We start from the raw sequence: 21,058 nt of genomic DNA on the forward strand, positions 1-21,058 counted from the left end.
GCAAAAAGATGATCTGGTGCTATTCTACCTCATATAAGCAGGAATTGTATTTCTGCACTACAGTGCATTATGTCTCTGTTATATATTTGTACAAGGCATGCATTTTACTTATTAGGTTAGATCTGGTTTGGTTTAACTTTGTTTCTGATTAGTTTGACTCCTTCAGAAGCATTCTACTTCAATTCAAATGTTCCTTATTAGACTGACAGGTCTCTAAATAGCAGGCTTCCCCTTTCTGAAATACATTTTTTTCTAATTTTTCTCAAGTGTTTTTTTTTTTTCCTTCTGAGAGGACTTCTGGCTGAACCATTTTATGTATAGTCTTAGTAAATAAAAGCACTTAAAGCACCTTGAATTGAAAATAATTCATGTAATTGGGTGTAAGACACAAAATATTCCTGAAAAGTGATTATAGTTTTTCAAAAAGTTATGGTCTTCTTTTCTCAGGGCTGTACTTCTCTCTCTAGTGCCCTGACAGTGGACAGCTGCTCTTGCCATTTGTATTCAATTTTTTAACACAGATTCCTTTTCTTTTTATTGCTTAATTTTATGAATGTAAATAGTCACAGCTGGTCAGCTCAGTATATATAAAGTGTACCTTTTGTTACCTCAAGGATTTTTTTTTCTTTTAAATACTGATTTGTTGACTCTATCATAGAGCTTAGTAACTTAAAATTCAGGTGTGAAAGCATCAAGAAAATTGAATATGCACACTGATTTTTCACCTTGCACACAGCAGTTGAAAATATAAAGCAATATATTCAGTGATAGTCTCTGTTGATGACATGAAATTACTGTGAATGCTCAGGTTTGCACTCTGCCAATAACTGTAGTATCTGTTGTGCATCTATAACTGTATTATCTCTCATGATCATTACAGCACAGCTGACCCTTGGTAAATTTTCATCCATGGGATATAAGGTGATTTAATCTGTGAGTGATTTAGATCAGGGATTTTTCTGATCAAGATTCTTGGAATCCACAACCTGGCATCCAATCTCACCTTTTTTAATTGTTTCATTAACAATATGGAACCTTACTGACTCCAGCAAAAGTTTTTACAGGTGGAACAATCTGACTGCAATCTGGCTCTAAGTCAGACTATCAGTGATTCATCTGAGCTGTTCTCAGGTTTCTAACTGAAAAAAAAATCCCAGTCAATCAAGCCAAAAACAGCAGTATGCATATGTACATACCAGTGTGGTGTGTATGTTTATATACACATACATACTTTTAGAAATTTCCTATAAAATATGCACATTCATCATAGTTTTGAGGGAAGAAAAAAAAAAAGGTAGGCTGGTCGGAACTGCAGCATGGAAATTCTGTGTATGTGCTAAGTTTTTTAAGGAAGAAATCCTTCAAAAATTATTTCAGGTGAGATGGGAGGAGGAAAAAAAAAAATCATTCTTTTTTCTGTTCAGCTGATGACACTGGTTGTGATAGTCAACATCAGTATATGGGATCAGAAATCTTCGTTACGTTCTTACCATAAGCCTCAGTAAGAAGATCTCTCAAGATAAGTTATGAACCAGACATGCAGGCATTAGCCAATTGGCACAAATATGTAAAGCATAAAGGATCTGTGTATTAGATTGTAGTGTTTTAATGAGAGCAATTGATCAGTAACTAATCACTAGCCATACAAGTATTAACCTTTACTAATGTTTCTTTACTTCTTATATGCTGATCTATACAATATTTTCAAACTGTTTTGTAATAGATCAAATAATGCACGCTTAAGAAGGAAGAGACTGCATAACATCAGAACCAAGATTAAGATCTGTCCAAAGACCTGCTATAATATCAGATGGTTGTTTTTACCACATAGAGGACAAACAGAATATTATTACTTTTTAAAATCATGCATATATACTTTTCTTGTTTTGGAAGTAAGTTAAAGAAATAGTCAAGAAAAAAAACACAACTTTGTTTTTCCATTAAACATTTTTTTCCAATCATTTATTAAACCAATTTGATTATGTTTAACAAAAAATTAGATAAGACTATGCACACTAACATTTTGCATTTTAAGTTCTCTCTCATGTCGGGGAACAATTGCACTCATTCTTGTTACTATAGCAACAGCTGACCTTATTTTAGGTTTGCAATTTCTGATATTTTTGCTGAAAAAAATACCATCTTTCTTCTAATTTTCAATTTATCTTTCTTATTAAAACATAATCTAATAAAAATTTTATAACCAGCTGCAAATCTTTGGTTTACATTGATGGGCAATTGGGACGAAAATCCATATGTTACATAGTAGAAATGTTATTAAGTGCATAGAAGCTGATTCTAGTGAAATCTACTAGTGTGAAAGCTACTTCAGTTGTCCCGATAGTCAGTAGGCATTAATACATGTATTTGTAAAACTTATTTAAATAAAACAGTGTTATTTAATCCCCAATGAATATCTAATACAACAGATTTTATACCAGTTTACTGTTGCAAATATAAGAACATTAGTCTTAGCAAGTTATTTCATGAAGAACATTCTTGATAACTTTCCAAGCAGAAAGTTCATACTGCAAAACTGGGGGATGGAATTCAAAGTGAGAACACCTGGAATATTTCTGCTTAGAATTAAAAAAAATATATATAGATAGATAGCTTTTAGTTCATATCTTCTTCATAAAGCAGGCTCAGTTTTCATGTAAGTAGTTTTAGATGATCTCCAAAATATTTTGAATAATATTTAGTTCCAAAGTTTGGGAATTGGTGGAAGTAGGGGCTTTTTGTGGTTTATTATTATTATTGTTTTTATTTTTAGCCTACTGCAGAGTAACTAATTTCACTATTTTTTTAATCAAACATTTTAGAATTGTGAGAAGTCTGCAGTGTATTTCTGAGCTGTTGGAAAGAAGGAAATGGCTATAGCACTCAGCAGTGTGTTTCTTCCAATATTTAATATCCATAGTTAGAACCTAAACAGAATCTTCTCACTCTGTTTTATCACTTACAGCTAAATTATGCCTTCGTTCAATGTCTCAAATTTCACCTGTAACTTTGCTTTAGCTGCATGGCCAATTAATTGATAACCACTATGCATGTTTGCTATGCACAATGCACATTATTGCCCTTTGCCCAGCACTGGATCAGAGCATTTGACCTGTCCTTGGTTTTCAAAGCCTATCATCTGCGTCGTGAAGAAACAGATTGGTTTGACAAGCCCAGGGAATCTCGTTTGGAGAATGGACCTGGCCTGGACAGAAGGCTGCCAGAGAAGTTGTCCCACTCTCGACCACCAAGTCAACACCAAGATCAAATTAGCTGCCAAGTAAGCCTTCCTTTAGTTTTATAATTGTTTGAAAAATTAACTATCATGCTGTCCAATAGTGTAGAGAGTATGGGATTAATTAAATTCCAGCAGAATTCAGCTGAAGTGCTGTTGAACCAGCATTTGCCATCAATACTGGATGATGGCAGTAGAAGAGAATTGCTCTGCATTGCAGTGTTAATTTTTCAGGTTGTATTTTAATTTCTGAAACATATCTGGAAGGAGTTAATCTACTAACCAAAAATATATATATATTAGGTTTTCCTATTAAGAAAACCCACAGTTGTTCTGATTTCAGCTTACCAGTTTTATCTGATCCATTTTCAAGCCCCTTACAGTAGTCTAAGGAAAATATTTTTTATTTATTTATTTTTAATTCTGTTGACATTGGCTCACACTAGTAGGTGGTCAGTGTAATTCCAACAGCCTGTAATCAGGTACTGAATATATAAACAATACTTCATCAATCTAATAATTAAAATGTCTCATTTATCACGGTGAGAAATAAAAATACCATATGTTTTTTCCAAACGTGCTGATTTGAAATCTAGTTCATCTTAGTATACCATCACATATCCTCTTCGTATAAATGAAGTTTATGTACCTCATGTGTTATCTTTAAGTTCTTCACTTGGTTATTTAAGCTATTATTTTTACTGACTGACTGTGATGATACTCTTTTCAATAAGGTGCAATGCAAGGAAGGTGTATTGCATGGCCCCTTGATGCTACTTAATAGCTTAATGTGCTATGTTAATTCCTTAAATAACATCCAAGCAGGGCTATCCTACTCTCATGCAGCCTTAGAAACTTTTATGGATGATGAACATTTTCACTGACATTTGACAATAGAACGTAGGTTTTATGAATTAAGCATTTAAATATCTGACAATAAAAGCTGCTATTTAATTTTTTCTCTCCTTTGCCTATCTCTAATTTAGCATATTCATAGATTTATACAGGCTAGGTTGTACTGAGCCTAGCCATTTCTTGTTGAGAAAGAGGGCTTTACAAGATACAGTCTTACAGGAATCTATTAAAATAGATCTCACCACAAACCAGCTTTATTTCAGGATAAAGGATGTTTTAGTTTTCACAGCACTTAATATAACTGGAAATGAGAGAAAAAAAAATGCCAGAGTACTTTCATCCTCATGAGAAATATGCTGATTATGTAATTATTCTGAACAAACAAACTTGTATTTGATCACTTCAGCATCATTGCATAAAGTTTAAAATTTGTTTTGAAAATCGGGGTTGTCCAAGAACATGGTTACTGTTATCCTGATACAGAGGTGGTCAATAAGATGTATTTAACTTTTAGAAATCCAGTGCTTTTACCCTTGGAAAAAGTTGCAAGGTGTTACTAATCACAAAGGTCTGATCTTTGTGGCTTTTTTGTTTGTTTTGTTTTGCTTTGTCATTTAAATAGCACTACAATACGATTGGTTGAAAGACTTTGATCAAAATTTTGAGGGAGGAAAGTTAAGGTAGCTGAGAGTTCTTGCATTCTTGGATTATTTCAAGAAGGAATATATATATATATATATATATATATATATATATAAAATTATTCTCCCTGAAGCTACTGCCGTAAACCCATGTTTATGTGAAAATAGAGATACTGCATTTAAAATATTTCCAAGGGCATTTTTTAAGGTTTTGATAATTGGAAATTTGATTGTGTACATGTTTTGAATAGTTCTGTGGGGTGCCTTTACTTGTGTAATTTCTGTGAACAAAAATATAATGCTGCTGCAAAAGAAAAGCGATGTGGAAGAAAAGGTTTTCAACAATTCCCTCTTTATCTATTTCAGTCCAGGTTAGCTATGGTCATTCACCCACTGATACAAAATAATTTCAGTGTGTCTGCAGAAGTGAGAAAGGCCAGCTCTCACAAACTCAGCATCATGTACATTGTCAAAATGTTGGTCAGGAATTGTGCACATTGAAAATCTCCTGTGATACAATAACAAAGAAAACTGATTTTCAGACCCATCTTGCTACGAAATTACTTTAAGACAAGATAAAGTGTCAGACATTTAAAAATGTTTCAATCATTAGCTTCACATTGAATTCTGAAAATAGAACACTTAGCAATAGAAGCAAGTAAATCATTTTTAATGTATTTATTTTTTAACATTCATTTTATGATTTAAAGTTGTCATGAAAAATAAACATTTTTCAAGGCAGTGAGTTCGTTGAGACAAAGTAAACACTCTGCAAAGGCTTTTTTAGTCCTGTCTCTTCTGTGACTAAAAAAAAAAAAAAAAAAAAAAAACCACCACCACCACCACAACAAAAAACAAACACATCACCACCACCACGAAAAACTGAGTATTGTCCCATGCTTTCTGTCTACTGTACCCACAGAGTTGCAGTGTCGAGGCACATTGTAGTCTGGAGCCCTAAATGACAAATCATTCTTCATCCTTCTATGTGAACATGTCCAACTTCACTTGGAGCTTTCCTTGCTGCAAAAGCTTTCCTGAATTAGTTAGGATTAAGAGTAACACTAATTAAGCCATTACAACTCTTTTAAATCCCGTACTGAGCAAAAAACAACTGTAGAAGGAAGTATTTGGATGAGTAGCACTAATTTCCTTGTCACATCAGTCAAAGTTTCCAAATACACTTAATCACTGTAAATTTGTCATATTTTCTTTTTATAAAAATGAGTTATTGACCACTGTCATATTTGTACTCCAGACTATTTTGTTTCACACATGTGAAACATCAATGTCCTTACTAGATGAAATCAGACTTGCTCAATTATGTCCCACAGAGCTTGTGTAATTAAAGGTAATAAATAAAGCACAACCCTATGCTTTTTATACAAGAATGCACAGAGTAACAAAGCTGAACTTAATGGTTTCCATGGATTTCTTATAATTTAGGGATTAAGTTCATATATACTATATTAGTAATATTAAAATATTTGTTTCTCTAGCAACTTCTGTGGTTCCACATAGTATTCCTAAATCACATTAAATTGCAGTGTAGTTCAGTATCTTGATAGCTCTACAGTAATTCTGAACTGCTTAGTTGAGGAGGGTAAGCAGAGTTTAGACCTGATCAATATGTAATCTATTGCAGATTTCTTACTGACCCATGTTAACCTCAGCAGTTTACTTACAGTTGATCAGCTGCTTCTTTTAATCTTCAGAGATTATTTCTTTTAATGACGATTTTCTGTGAAAAAATATTATTTTATTCTGAAATAATTTGACTATTTCAAAGAGACTGCGAAAGAACAGTAGGAAGAGGTGCCAGGGAAGTAAGAGATCATGCCAAGGAGATGAACAGGTGATGTAAACTTCTTAATCGGTGGAAGAAATACAGAACTTCCAGTGATCATAGATGGTCTTTTAAGCTCTAAATGATTGACAAAATCACAAACTCATCATAAATATGTTATCACCAGTTCTGTTTAGCAACAGTTTTCTAATCACACACATACACACACAAAAAATAAAGAAAGCTAGGGCTCTAGAGATTCAATATTTTTAAATGTCAATCCCCTATTTCTAAAGCCCTTCTGAAAAGTATAAGCTTATCTCCATTCATGGGACTGTACAATTTCCTTAAAGTAACATTTAAAACATGTCTTTTTAGGGGGATTCAATCATGTTCTATTTAAATATGATGAAATATTCAGTTTTAAAATGATGAAAAAATGGGTTTTAAGGTAATAGGGTTAAAATGAGAAAGTACTGTTTATCAAAGAGATCCATAAGGCTACCTGCAAACTTCTTTGCCAGATTTTACAAATCCATACTCTTTGGTTGTGATAGCTTTCCAACTCTCAAGGAGATTACATTAAATTTCTATTAAACTGCTTTCTCTATTTAAGGCTTTATATATATATTCTCTAGAAACACAATGAGAAATATGAGATTTCTAAATTTAGTGTAATTGTTAGAATTACAATAGAATATTGTAATTCTATTGTAATAGAATAGAATTAGATATATTAGAATATCTAATATAATGAGTAAATTGTTGCCCCCTCATCAAGTCAAGATGGAATTTAGCAGGCTGTTAGTCATTTTTCTGTTACCAATACTATTATTCTCACTGTATGGGAGAGTGATTTCTAGATCAGAAGTTCAGTACTGACCTTTGTGAAGAAGCAAAAACCACTCACTTTGCATTTCATTCATGGTCAGGAGCATTGTGTTGTTAAAATAATCCTAAATACTTCTTTTGCAAGTTATCTCCATCAGTGATTAGTGATACATAGAGAGAAATTTCCACCATTAGGATTTCTAGAGAACTTGGTGTTCTTGCTCTACGCAGAGGAAATGCAGCAGCTCAAAGGTGTAGGATTACCTTAGCTGTGGCAGTTCCTGGTACTGGCTGTCACAGGGCTTGTGTGCTCATGCAAGTTTCTATGGTATTCAGAAATTAGGTTTGATACTCTTTAACCCCTCACCTTGATCATCCACCATCCTCTTCCTGGACACACAATTCAGGTAAAATTTCCCATGAAGACTGTATTTCCTAAAGGACTACAGTCAGACATATCTGCTGAGGTTCACCTTATCAGGTTGTCCTAGATTTTGGTGGGAGAAGTGTAGCACCATTTAAAAATAGAGACTACAGTGGCTGTGCTGACCAGCTCAAAAGTCCAGTTAATACTTTGTAGCTGTTATTATGGAGTTTGCCTAGAATACTAAAATACATTTATTGCATTTTAGTTCTTCTACTTAAATAAAGCACTACAGAAATTTTGTGCTCTTAATTGTTCACATTGCCTCATAGAATTTGCTTCTGTGAGACTTCCATAGAATATCAGACAAAAAGCATAAAGACAACAAGAGGAAAATAAAGTCCACATTTAAACTGTAATTTTCTGTAACACTGGTAGAAAAGCTCAGCACATTTATTTGCTATTCATTCCGTTTTTGGAAGGGCTTAAAGCTGACTGATAACATCAAACGTGACCAGAGCTTAAATTCCTGGAGGAGATGCTTTATACTCTAGTTTTCATTTAACTCACTGGGTTGCAACCCCAAGGGCCTGCTGAGTAATGTGCTGAAAAATGTGACCTGAGTCCCATGTCAGCTCAGCACATTAGGGGGGATGATAGACTGGAGAGTCAAAATGTGCCTGTGATCAGAAGAGGAGGGCATTGCCAGTGCTGAACAAGAGGCAGTGCTCAAATGTACTGAGTGCTCCCAGAGAGCTGAGGAAAGGATCTCTGTACCAAGGATGTATGGCAGAAATCTGTGTTTTCTGTAGTAAATAAACAAGGGATCAAGTCACTTTCAGCCCTATGACCTAAAATCTAGGCTTGGGAATTTACACGTCCTCCATTCCTGCACCTTTACAGAATGTCCTGCCCTTCTGCACCATAGCTCAGCTGTATGCTGAAGTGATTGTGTGTCTGCAGTGGGGTCCCTCTGTGTGTTCATGGAGATAACTGGGGGACTAATCAGCAAGAAGGACCCCCAGGCATATGTTCTTGTGAATTAAATCTCCTTCAGTGAAAGTTAGAAAAAGATGTGAACAATACAAATGACTTGTATTCTGAAGGGTCTCAAATATACTAGATTTCAGATAAATACATTCATTAGTGGTTACATTAAAAACATCAAAACCAACATAACTTTTCTTCCTTGCATAATCTGTTTACAGCAACCCCTGTTTTTTCCTGTGTATTCTCCTGCCACTTTCAGACACAAACCATTCTGAAGGTAAATGCCTAATGTCATCTTCAATTTAAGTACTGATTCCCACAAACAATAAAAAATAATATACTACCCTGAATACTAATAAACTTTAATGCTTTTATTCATAACTTTATGAATCACTAAGATTTACACTTCTCATAAAATTCTGGAAGTGAAAATAATGAGAAAGTAATAGACTAAAGTAGGAGATGGTCCATATTTTCTGATATATTTGTCAGTAAATCATATACAATACGTTGTTGAATATTCTTGGTTTATTGTTTATTCAAAATTTTAATTTTGCTAAAGAAAGATAAGATAGAGGATTAAGATACATAAACAATTTGTAAACTGAACTTTATGAACTGCACTGTTCCTCAGTTTAATTTGAATTGCTTTCACCGAAAAGGATCCCAGCTACAGAACTGGTCTAATATGTTGATACTGTTTCTCTTGAACTTTATTACTTTGTATTAATTCTTATTTATTTAATTAAAATATTTTTTTCAGATTGTTTACAATTATATGTAAGTTACACATGACAAACACATTAATTTTACTGTTAAATTACACTTGCTGAATTTTGATAATGTCATTAAGAAAACATATCAATGTCCCTATCCATTTATAAGCATGGGCATCTCATGGCACTTTACACACTTCTGGTAGTATTAGACCCTATATCCTGGCAAAATTCCATGGTAAGTCATAAAGTCTGCCTGATCTCTATTCTGATTTATTCTGGAGTACTTGTCCACTACCAAATCCATGATCTCTTTTTCGTCTGAGATAAATTTTGGCCAATGCTACTGTCAATGCACTATGGGAGGATTTCAGCCTTCTAGATGCAATGCCATCCACTGGGTAAGAAACCGAATTATGATAAATGATGTATGAACTCCTGCTCACCGTGGGACTGAGCTAAGCCAGCCACTTGACTTCTCTGTTTCCCCTCCTGTCACTTATGTGTGCTATCCATTAACATCATAAATTCTCCAGGGCAGAGACTGAGCTTGAAGTGCTTAGTTCGGGAGGAGCTTAATCCCTTTAAATGCTACTTAAGTATAAATAATAGTAATAAACTCCTGGCAGCAAGCTTCTAATACACTCAGACTTGTGCTGATTAACATTGGCCCATCAGCTCCTGAACTCCACCCCCAGTCCCATCCCATTGACATTCAGTGGTGACCAGCCCCAGGCAGCCACACTCCCATTGCTTGGTCAGGGTACAATGCTCGGGCTTGGCATGAACGTGGCAGATCTGATGTATTCTGCTTTGTTTCTGAAAGACAAAAACTGCAGGCAAAGAGAGCATGTGATGGGTGTGAGGTGTGCAAGTGTTGCAACAGTTTTTCTGCAAAGGTCTTTGGATGTGGACATGTGACGATCATCTCTGACAAATGAGGTTGTACGTGCTGCATGGCATCTTCCATGCCCATAACTTAGGGCAGGTAGAGTCATCGCAGCTGGACCCCTGGCTTTTGAATGCATGTTGTAGATATACATTGCTTTCAGCTTTGACATTTTGCAGTAGTAGCCCAAGTGAATGTTGCACATGATCGTGTAAAAAGTAGTCTTTAAAGTTTTAGGTCAGGTCTTCCAAAGGCTTTTTAAGATTTGGTTATGAAGTACATTCACTGGGGGACAGTTGGACCAGATGATCTTGGAGGTCTTTTCCAACCTTTACCATTCTATGATTCTATGTTAGGATATGTGTTCTTGCTGAAACTGGAGTGGTAATTCATGGCTTTTTACATGTTCACCACCATTTTGTTTAGGTTTATATGAACAGTATTTTCTAATATTTACAGAAATCATATATAATTTCATTCTCTTCTTGTACTTCACTTGGACAAAGGATTAATGTGAAGAAGAGCTACAGATAACAGCAATCACCTTCCAGTCATCAGGAAATAAAAACAGAATTAAAGCCATATTCAAACTGTTTTTCTGGAAGCAAATCTTCATTCCCCTGCAGAAGGGGGACAAACATTATCTTGAAAGTCAGGGATGTTTGAGTCATGAGGTTGTAGCATTTCCCTGGATGAAATAAGTTTGCTTGATTCTGTTTCAACTGTCTAAAATTATTGCTATTATATATTATATATGTTATTTTATCTTTTTATGACATGCATATTTGTGTTCCTCAGATAAATGGGAAGCCCCTGCAGTACATTTTCCCTCATGCAAGGCTCAAACTACTGAGAGACCCAAAGGATCACACAGTTTCAGGTAAACAGCAACAACCCTCTATGAGACATAATAATTAATTTGATTAGCATAATTCATGAAAAAAAAAATACAGCATTAAAAATAGTTCCTGTGTTGTATGCAGCAGGAAATTCAGTGGTCATTTTAGATTTTACTGTTTGGTTGTCACAGAAAGCAGCAGTGCAGAAAAAAGGTCACAACATCTGTTCCAGATATATAAGTTATACAGACATTAAAAGCAGAGGGAAAATCTGTTGTGTTATACATAACAGCAGTCTGTTTGGCTGTTGCTTTTTATATAACTCTCTATTTTCATCATGAGGAGTGTCCATAAAAATTAACAGAGGAATTAGAAAAAGAGGTAGGCTTGTGTAGGTATTCAACATGTACAGAACTGAGACGTTTATTCTTTCTGTAGAGCTATTGGGACTCTTCTTCAGAAGGGATTAGCAGAACAATAAGATCCCATATTTCTGTAATATCTTCACACAAATTTATCACAGGATTTCAGATTTGTTCTCTTTTCCGTAACTCTAACACAAATGTTCACGTAAGTCTGACTCCACTTGTAAAGGAGAAGATAGTGGCAGAGGTTATATTCATTCACCCCTTGACTGTGAGCAGGAATGCTTTATGATCTTTTTACCTATCAAGTTGTAAAAGGCTGCCAACTGCAAGATCTAGCAAGGTTAAGGTTTGTCTGTTGGAGCTTTTGGAATCACATCCTTTCTTATATCTAATATTTACAAGGAATTCAGAGGTTTTTCATATGCTTTTTGTCTTCCTTCAGAGGCACATGCTCTAAGTGGGTTTGTCGTGAAACCATCAGACTTTCTTTTCACAAGTTTAAATTGTAATAGTATGTGTCAAACGCTGTTTCTGTGCAGAAGCAATTACTGACTGCCAGCTTTGGTGTTCCCTTGAGCAGTAAGTAGAAAGTGGCACGAACTTACTTGAATTGCTAAATATTGTTTTCACAAAGTTTTTGGCAGTAAAATCTTGATCACTCCCACCCCCAGCATCCACCTCATATTTAGGGCGTTACATGAATTTTCTGTATATATTATGAGGTATTTTCTTGCTAGTTGGTGTAACACCCACTGATGATTTTGGAATACATAAGGACCCCTTCGCCCACACAGCACAGTTTGAAAGAAGCATCCAGGTCTACGGTTTTGACAGCCTTCCCTGCCTGGGGCCCTTGCATTCAGCAGGAGTCCCTTGATATCCTTGCGGAGATTTTTTGTCCTGAGGGGTGATGAGTAATGCTGTGATCCAAGCTGCTCTCATACCCAAGAACAAGAGGAATGACAACAACACAACTGTATGTATCCCATGGTTTAATGTTGCTGAAGGCTTGCTTCTCCTACGGCAAGTTACTTACACTTGTGCAATGTAAAATTTCTGTTCTGAATTCTCGACTAGCTCTGCTGCTGGCAGCCATGGCACACGTGCTGTGCATCAGGAGAAATACCTTGTAAGTGATGACTGGACAGGCAAGGTGCAGCTATTGACTTCTCATTTATAAATTCACTGCTTGGTGTGAGATTACACTGAATTGAATATTCACTTAGGGTCCTGCCAAGATTTCATAGCCCGTGCTGGGATTGCTTGCTGCTGTAGCTGTGCTGTATTTTACATAACTTCTCCTCGGTGTAAGCAAAGTTGGCTATGTCTGTGCAAGCTGCAGTCATACTTTTGGTTTGTAATCCAGAACAATCCTTGGAGCACCAGAGAGACATCTATTTAGTGTATATACAGATTTCCCTACAAATATGAGGAGGCTGAAATGTGGATTGTACAGAGAAGAGCCATATATGGAATGGGGAAAACAGGGAGGAATTGAGCCAGAAGAAATTGTTATATTTCTCACTCCTTGTAAATCTCTGAGGTACCACAAATCTGTGGCTTTGCACCTCCCTCCCTCTCCCTCTCCCTCTCTCAGTGCCCAAGAATTGAAGTAGATAGAAAAGTTCTTTTAATGTGCAGTGTTTTCTGCTGAACCTCAAGCTTTCAAAATAAACTCCGCAGGAGCCTCACACAGTTTTTTTTGTTGTTGTTTGTTTATTTGTTTGTTTGTTTTTCTTTAAGAATTCAATTTTTATTACTTGGTATCTGCAGACTTATAGCAATATGTCCTTATTAACCAGAAAATGAGGCACACTTAGAAATCCAAGTCTAGACACACAGAAAAAGTTAATTAAAATACTGGTAAATTAAACAATATATTCACTTATATCTCCACTACAGCAGTAAGACACAAGTAAGATTATTATGTATTAATCTAGATGCCAGGGTTGGTTGGCTGGTTGGTTTCTTTCTTGATTTCTCGGTTTCTTCCCCCTCTCTTGTTCTATTCCTCACCCTTTTGCTGTTCCCCTCCTTCTCCTCCCCTCTCTTTCTTATCAAAAGTTCCAAATGATTTGTTGAATCATCATATTTAACTGATTGCCTTATACGTGTTGCATAGACAATGGAAGAATGTATGTTAAAAGAAACGACCTTGGTAATGCTGATGTGGGGAGCCAGATTACCCCAGGGCTCAGCCAGGCACTGTCCAGGTGGCAATGGGAGTCTCTGGTCAAAGATCCTTGCAGCAGGCTCTTCAGCTGCAGGGATGAGACTCCATGAACTGTTATGTTGCTGAAGCAACTGGAATGTGGTCCTGTGTGACCACAGAAGCATGTGTGTTATCCACTGTCTGTGATTATCTTACAGTGTGTGCAAAACATCCTGTCTTTGTGCATCAGACTGTCCTATGTGAGCTTTCCTACACATGCAAGAACAGTTTCTACTGATCATTTGAAGGATCTATGTGCAGTTTGGTCAATTTGATGGCTGAGCTGCCTTGATAGCGTGAGCTGCCTTCACATTACTGCCAGATTCTCAAATGGGAGAATAAATTAACAAATCCTAAGTATGCAAACAGTATACCTCTAGGGACACAAGCAAATGCCATGGGTACCCAGCTATACCACAGATGTAACTTTAGGGCAAACTAGGATTTCAAACTTACATTACTATTATAATTTGACTCCCATAGATCTCACCACATACTTCAAATAGTGAAAGTTACTGCCTGTTTAGGGATCCAGAAATTGTCACATTATGAATATCAATAGTACCTCAATTTGTGTGCTGACAACACAAAGCTGGGAGGAGTGGCTGATACCCCAGAGGGCTGTGCTGCCATTCAGAGGAACCTTGACAGGCTGGAGAGTTGGGCTGAGAGGAACCTCGTGAAGTTCAACAAGGGCAAGTGCAGGGTCCTGCACCTAGGGAGGAATAACCCTAAGCACCAGTACAGGCTGGGAGGTGACCCGCTGGAGAGTAGCTCTGCAGGGAGAGACCTGGGAGTCCCAGTGTATTGCAGGCTGACCATAAGTCAGCAATGTGCCCTTGTGGGTAAGAAGGCCAATGGTACGCTGGGGTGCATTTGGAAGAGTGTTGCCAGCAGGTCAAGGGAGGTGATCCTCCCCCCTTACTTAGCTCTGGTGAGGCCACAGCTGAAGTATTGTTTCCAGTTCTGGGCTCCCCAGTACGAGAGGGACACAGAACTACTGGAGCGAGTCCAGAGGATGATGAAGATGATTTGAGGATAGAGCACCTGTTGCCTGAGAACATGCTGAAAGAGGCTCTTTTCCAGGTCTGTTTAGCCTGAAAAAGAGAAGACTGAGGGGAGATCTCATTAATGTATATAAATACCTGAGGGGAGGGTGTCAAGAGGATGAAGCCGGTCTCTTTTAAGTTGTGCCCAGTGACAGGATGAGAGGCAATAGGCACAAACTGAAGCACAGGAGGTTCCGGCTCAATGCGAGGGGCACTTCTTTACTGTGAAGGTGACAGAGCAGTGGGACAGGTTGCCCAGAGAGGTTGTGCAGTCTCCTTCTCTGGAGATATTCAAAACCTGCCTCAATGCTGTGCTGCACAATGTGTTCTAGTGATCCTGTTCTGCAGTGGGGCTGAAGTAGATGATCTTCAGAGGTCCCTTCCAACCTCGGCCATTCTGTGATTCTGTATAAAATTCAGGCTGTTTCACTGCATATTCTGTGCATATGCTTTCTGCTTATTTGTTTTCTTGCTTAATGAAAACTGGTACTTGAGGTACAGATGCCTTTGGTGCCTCTTACATAATTTTGCACACAGAAATATTGAATGCAAATTTTAGCATGTGAATGAGGTGTTTAAGAATGAGGTACTAGGGCAAAATTGTGATGGCAAGAGAATAGTAGCTCTGAATGAAAAATAAATATATACTTGCTAGCTGGCCTGTCTCTGGAGGTTTCTTTTTTCTTCAGTATATGCCATCATATAGAACTCACAGCTCTTCTTTTCAAGGTATTCACTCTCCCCTCCTCAGGCAATGCTGATAGATAGGAAGGAATTGCCAAGAATTTTCTCTACACAGATTGGTGAATAATTTGCATTAAAAAAAAAAAAAAAAAAAAAAAAGGAATTGGCATCATGGTTCTGCTGAGGTGCCAAAGCAATGATGGCAGTGATCAGTGAATGATAATGTAGCAGTATTTAGTGCTCCAGAAACTTGCTGTTTGATTTCATTGAGAATCCCTTGTTTCTTTTGGATCCCTCAGCATAACCATCATAAGCACTGTTTTATTCTGCCAGCATTTTCTCTTCTGTTTTTTAACACTTCATAGTAACATTTGAAGAAAGGAAGGGAGGGTATGACTATTGAAGACAACAAAGCATTGTCAATTCAAGGAAGAAAACCAACATTGTGTTGTTCACAACAAGGCAGACAAACCTCAGTAGGCCTGTATGGTCAAGGAGTGCATCTAAGTCAAAGTAATTTTTGCTGCTTTGCCTTGCATGGGACTGAGACACAAGTAATTCTCCCATTTCAAAATGTACCATATTCTGTGTTTACATGGAGCAAAATATACTGGTAGGCAGCCAAGCTGTCCATGTTGTGGAACATCCTATTCAATTCTGAGGCAAGAGGAAAAGGCAGAAAGGTAATTCAGAAAAAGCTGTGAAGTTTGTACTAGAGCAAAAAAGCTAATGGGACTGTGTGTGGGAGACTGTGTCATTCACCTTAGCAGTAATATCAGCGAAACTGCTAAGAGGATGACAGGGTAGCAGTAAGGCTACACGTCAGAGGTGCCTCATACTCTCCATAAGGATTATGGATTCCTGTATGCAGCAACACACCTCTAAACCATGGCAGCTAACAGGCTATTTATTCAGACTGAGAAGTAGAGAGTTAGAAACATTTTTCTGTACCAACTCCACACTGCAATAGTCTCTAAACATGTAACCCTACATATTTAGGGATTTTTTACCTGCAAGTTCACCAACTTCGGTTCTTACAGCAATACTGAAATGTGATGATTAATAATGAAAGAATGTATGAAATATAGTCACAGTCCATGTTGCATGTGACATAACCGTCACAGACCTAGAATAAAAGTGTAACTCACCTCTTGTCCTCAAACTTCCCCCAGTTTCCCATGGAAAGCCAAGAGGAAAGCAGGAGCCTATGAATGAGCTTGACAGCCACTGAAACAGCATCTGTCAATCTCTAACTGCATCTACCACATGTCAGCACTTTTGTTTGAATCGGTTGAAGACAAGACATTCAGAGACATCTGTCATTGGTCAGATGACTTGTTAAGGACATTAATAGAGTCCTTGACAAAGTCCTTCTAACAAAAGAAAAGTTAAAGGCACAGAAATGCCAGTTTAGGGTTTCAGTTCTCTGGTGAAGCATAAATGATCTTAGCAGCTCTCAGAGGAAAATGAAGACCCTATGCTCCCTTCTTTGCGTAGTGGCTGTAAAAAATGTGAATAGGTATAATAGTTATGCTAGAATGAGGCAGTTACAAAGGGCAATTAATTGGATGTTGAAATACTTTAAATCACCTTTTGGATACATCTGTTTTCCTCTCTTGATTATAAAAGAAGTATGATGTGACTAACTTAGACTGAGATTTTTGTCTTGTAGAGATCTTAGATTAGATGAGTGTATATTGCTTATGTACAAAGAAGCTATAGAATAATCAAAAGATGTGCAGAGGACTAGTTGTCTAAAGGACTGTATTGCTTCTTATCATCAAGTGATAAATGTCTATTTGAGTCAGATGCATTTTCCAGAGCAGTGTGATGTACCATATTGAGAATGATTGCCTTCCATCCACAATTTACTTCATCATAGACTGTACAAGTCTTTGAAGTGTGCTGGCTTTATGCTCCCAGCCTGGCTGAAGGATAATTCCAGTTAAGATGTTCTGATTGTGCAGATCACTGACATGGAGAAAATGGCTCTTGTGGATGGATAGGGAAATCTGAGTTTGTGACTGTCTCATAGCATCATTACACCTGCTAACTGAGATGCAGCATTTATCAGGTGAAATCTATTATCTGTTATCTGTTTCTGAATTTGTTTCTCTGTTTTTGTTGTTCTTTGTTTGTTTGTATATTGTTGACAGATGATATGCACTCATTCCTTGCATGTTTGCTTGCTGTTTTACTTTGGTAAAAGGAGATAGGGAAATTTTCTGCAAAATTCCATTTAAATAACATGAAGTTTGCCAGAAAGTGCTCTTGTTCCTGAAGAAAACTGATCATCAAGAAAGGGAGTGAAGCTGATGCTTGACAGTCAAGGCTGATGAAGACAAAGCTGTCTGAGGATAGGCACCCAAGACATTATATAATTTCTCCCCACACAGGAAAAAAATCAGCCCCCATTCTTACTACAATAATCATTTTTTTCATAAAAGTGTTACAGTTTAAGGAGGCAAAAGATTACAACTTATCAAACAAGGTGCTAATTTTCATATTAGCTCAGATGTTGTCTTTTAGCTTTCTGTAGGAAATGTTTTTTGTTCTGCAGATTGTTGATGACTTGGAGGGCAGTAGTCATGGGCTTAAACAAATACCATTTATTCAGAAAAGACTGAAAACTTCCCTAATTTGAAAACTACATCTAGTGGGTGGAAAATATATATATAATTCTCTAGATACAGAAATGAAGAGAGACACATTTAAAGGAAAAATGCAGATAAACAATTTTCCTTTATCCAGTCACAAAAACTGTGTTTTCAGGGGTTAAATTCACTAAAAATCAATCTATCAGTAAATTGCTGAATTCATAAACTGTTTTTCTTCTGCAATGGTCGAATTGTTATAAGAAATATTTGTGTGACAAAAAATGTGTATATCACAAATAAGATGACATATCAAGTCTCATGAGATTTATGCTGATTCTCTCTCTCTGCATATATATATTAAAAAGCAAACAAACAAACAAAAAAACTAAAAATCACTTTGTCAACTCACCCATTTTAAAATTAAAAAAAAAGCTTTTTTTCCCCCTCCCCCCCTTTTTTTTTAAAATCATCTTAAGTTAGATACAACAGCAGTAATGGGAGTTCATTACTTAAAGACATGAGTGTAAACTCAATGTAGATGAGAAATTGCTGGATACATTTACTAACCTCATTCAGTAGTGACCGATGTCACCAGGGGAAGAGCATGTGAAATGAACTGATGGTCTCAGCATGTGTCTTAGTGGACAGTTCCCTGTTTCCAACTTATACACATTTTACAAATTATACAAAGCTAGCCCATATCCACAGACTGAGTGGTTGCAAGAACTGAACTGTCAAATGGCGACCAAAATTATTCCAGTGGGACAATCTGAACAGCTGCGCTGTGACACTTCTGAGAATAAACAATAAGCTTCTGTCCTGTTGCCAGCTTAGGCTCTTTTCCAGGCAATGAGTCAAAAGTTTAATGATAGAGGAACTACAATTCCTTCATTTATTTTGTGTAATTTACATGCATATAGTAATGTTTTTAATGAATTATATACACACATTTAATAATAAAAAAAAAGGTTACTGTCTTTTTCACTGAGAAAAGAAGGAAAGTTTGGAGTTTTTTACAAAGAATTAGATGGTTGCAGGTATTACTTGTTTTGAAAGAAGTTTTAACTTTGCAATTAATAGTTTCACAAGTTTTTCCTCATTCATGACAGTAAGCCATGCAAAACTATGCCACTTGATTCCCTTGTGCAGGACAGCCATTTGGGTCAGATATTCTTTTGGTTTTCCTTCAAGAGGAATTACCAAGTGTGCAGAGGCTTTGTTGGGTACCTTTTACGCACAGGTATTACCATCTTTCCTAAAGGATTCCTTTCCTAAAGAGCAATAAATACTCTCCATTACATATGCATTCCCCAACGTGTCTCCTGTTCCAGAGGTAGACAGGAACTGGTAGACAATGATGTAGCTTCTGTTTAACCATTGCCAACACACATTTGCACAAATATCACATGGATTTCCTCTGCTCTAATAAGCGTGCAGAAACAACCACAAAAGTTTGATTAATTACATAAATAAATACCTGTCTACAGTTTCTATGAATCTGTAATAACCAGGACATTATGCAATGTCTGTAATACAAGGGCAGTACACAAAGTTGTAATTAACAGAACTTACATGCTAAATTGTCAAGCTTGTTACTTGATACTTTCTTTACTTGTTACTTTCTTAACAAAATATAGATAACTCCAAAACTGGAGATCCACTTGCAAAATAGTTAAATAAAGCTGAACGGTTTCAAGTTTTTGTCCAAGATGTTAAGATAGCTGATATCATTCGCATAGGACTGATCTATTATTTACCCTGTATTAAGACATCACTAAAATGCCAGATTTGTAGTATACCAACTAAGTTGCAAAGTTGCAATATGCCAGCAGAGCATCCTTTATGTAAATCTTTTTCCTATGATGAGAGGGTTTCCTTATACTATGTTGGAAACTTCAATAAAATCTGTTCAGATTTTCCCCTTCATTAAGAAGAACATTAACAAAAAGCTTAAGCTAAATGCAACTACTGTAGCAGTAAACATGTCATGAAGATTGATTTTTTTTTTTTTATTATTTTTTTTATAGTGAAGCCGTAAACAATTGACTGACTTATTGGCTGAACAGACTAAAGCATGTCTTTTGGGGTAGATTCATCCTAGTAAGAATCTTTAGTACTTTGTTAAACTGGACTGAAGTTACAGTATTGCTGTTAGCTGAGACGAACTCTAGACTTCAGGTATTTTCCTACTGTAACTTTTGGGTTGGAATTTGGATGTTACAGGTATTCTGGATGGCTGGGCAACTAGATGAGCAAAAAAACAGTTAGCTGGTTGGATTTAGAGGGGAGTGATTAATGGGTTGTGCTTTTCCTGCAGGCACATAATACACGTGCTATGACCTACCCCATTTAATATTGCTATCAGTGATGTGGAGGAGGTGATGAAGTAAACTCTCATAACATTTGCAGATGACACTTGATTAGGGGGAAGGGTTTGAGGGCAGGACTGCCATTCAGAGGGACCAAAGCTGGCTGGGGGAATGGGCCAACAAGAACCTTGTGAAATTCAACAGTGACAAATACTAATCCTGTCCCTTGAGAGGAGGACTGCTATACAATGACACAAGCCAGGGACTGACTAGCTGGGGAGCAGGTCTGCAGAAGAGGTCCCTGGGGAAGGTCTTTGATTTTTTAATTACTATTTATTTTTTGGTGTACGGGGAGAAATTATCTATTTTTTTGGTCTTAAGGCCAGCTGAACACAATATACCCTAGCAGCAAAGAAGGCTAACAGCATCCTGTGTTGCTACCAGGAACATAACTTTATATTTGACAAGCCTACACATCTACCTTTTTAGCAGGTATAAGTTGTATATACCACTTACTGAAGATAGCTAAACTCTCACAGATGTGTTAAATATTGTAACAGTTGTACTAAGTCAGGTATAAACTTTGTTTAGACCTTTATCATGGCTCTGGTAGAAAATATATAAGAATATAAGACCAGAGTAAGCACAGTGCAATGTTCTCATACCTTCCAGCAGTCTTTGGTTCAGCCACTT

At 36.7% G+C, this 21,058-nt stretch overlaps 1 protein-coding gene across 13 annotated transcripts in view; it reads left to right on the plus strand.

The window, feature by feature from the left end:
* The window catches only part of PCLO (piccolo presynaptic cytomatrix protein), a 367,791-nt gene that overhangs the window by 213,150 nt on the left and 133,583 nt on the right, over positions 1-21,058 (plus strand). For all 13 annotated transcript variants that reach the window (XM_035332179.1, XM_035332170.1, XM_035332186.1 and 10 more), the window contains exons 8-9: positions 3,132-3,280; positions 11,106-11,187. In XM_035332179.1, the coding sequence (XP_035188070.1) occupies positions 3,132-3,280; positions 11,106-11,187 (231 nt within the window). The remainder of the gene's footprint in view (positions 1-3,131; positions 3,281-11,105; positions 11,188-21,058) is intronic.

This window comes from Oxyura jamaicensis, chromosome 1 (assembly GCF_011077185.1).
Source record: "Oxyura jamaicensis isolate SHBP4307 breed ruddy duck chromosome 1, BPBGC_Ojam_1.0, whole genome shotgun sequence".
NCBI classification, from domain to species: domain Eukaryota; kingdom Metazoa; phylum Chordata; class Aves; order Anseriformes; family Anatidae; genus Oxyura; species Oxyura jamaicensis.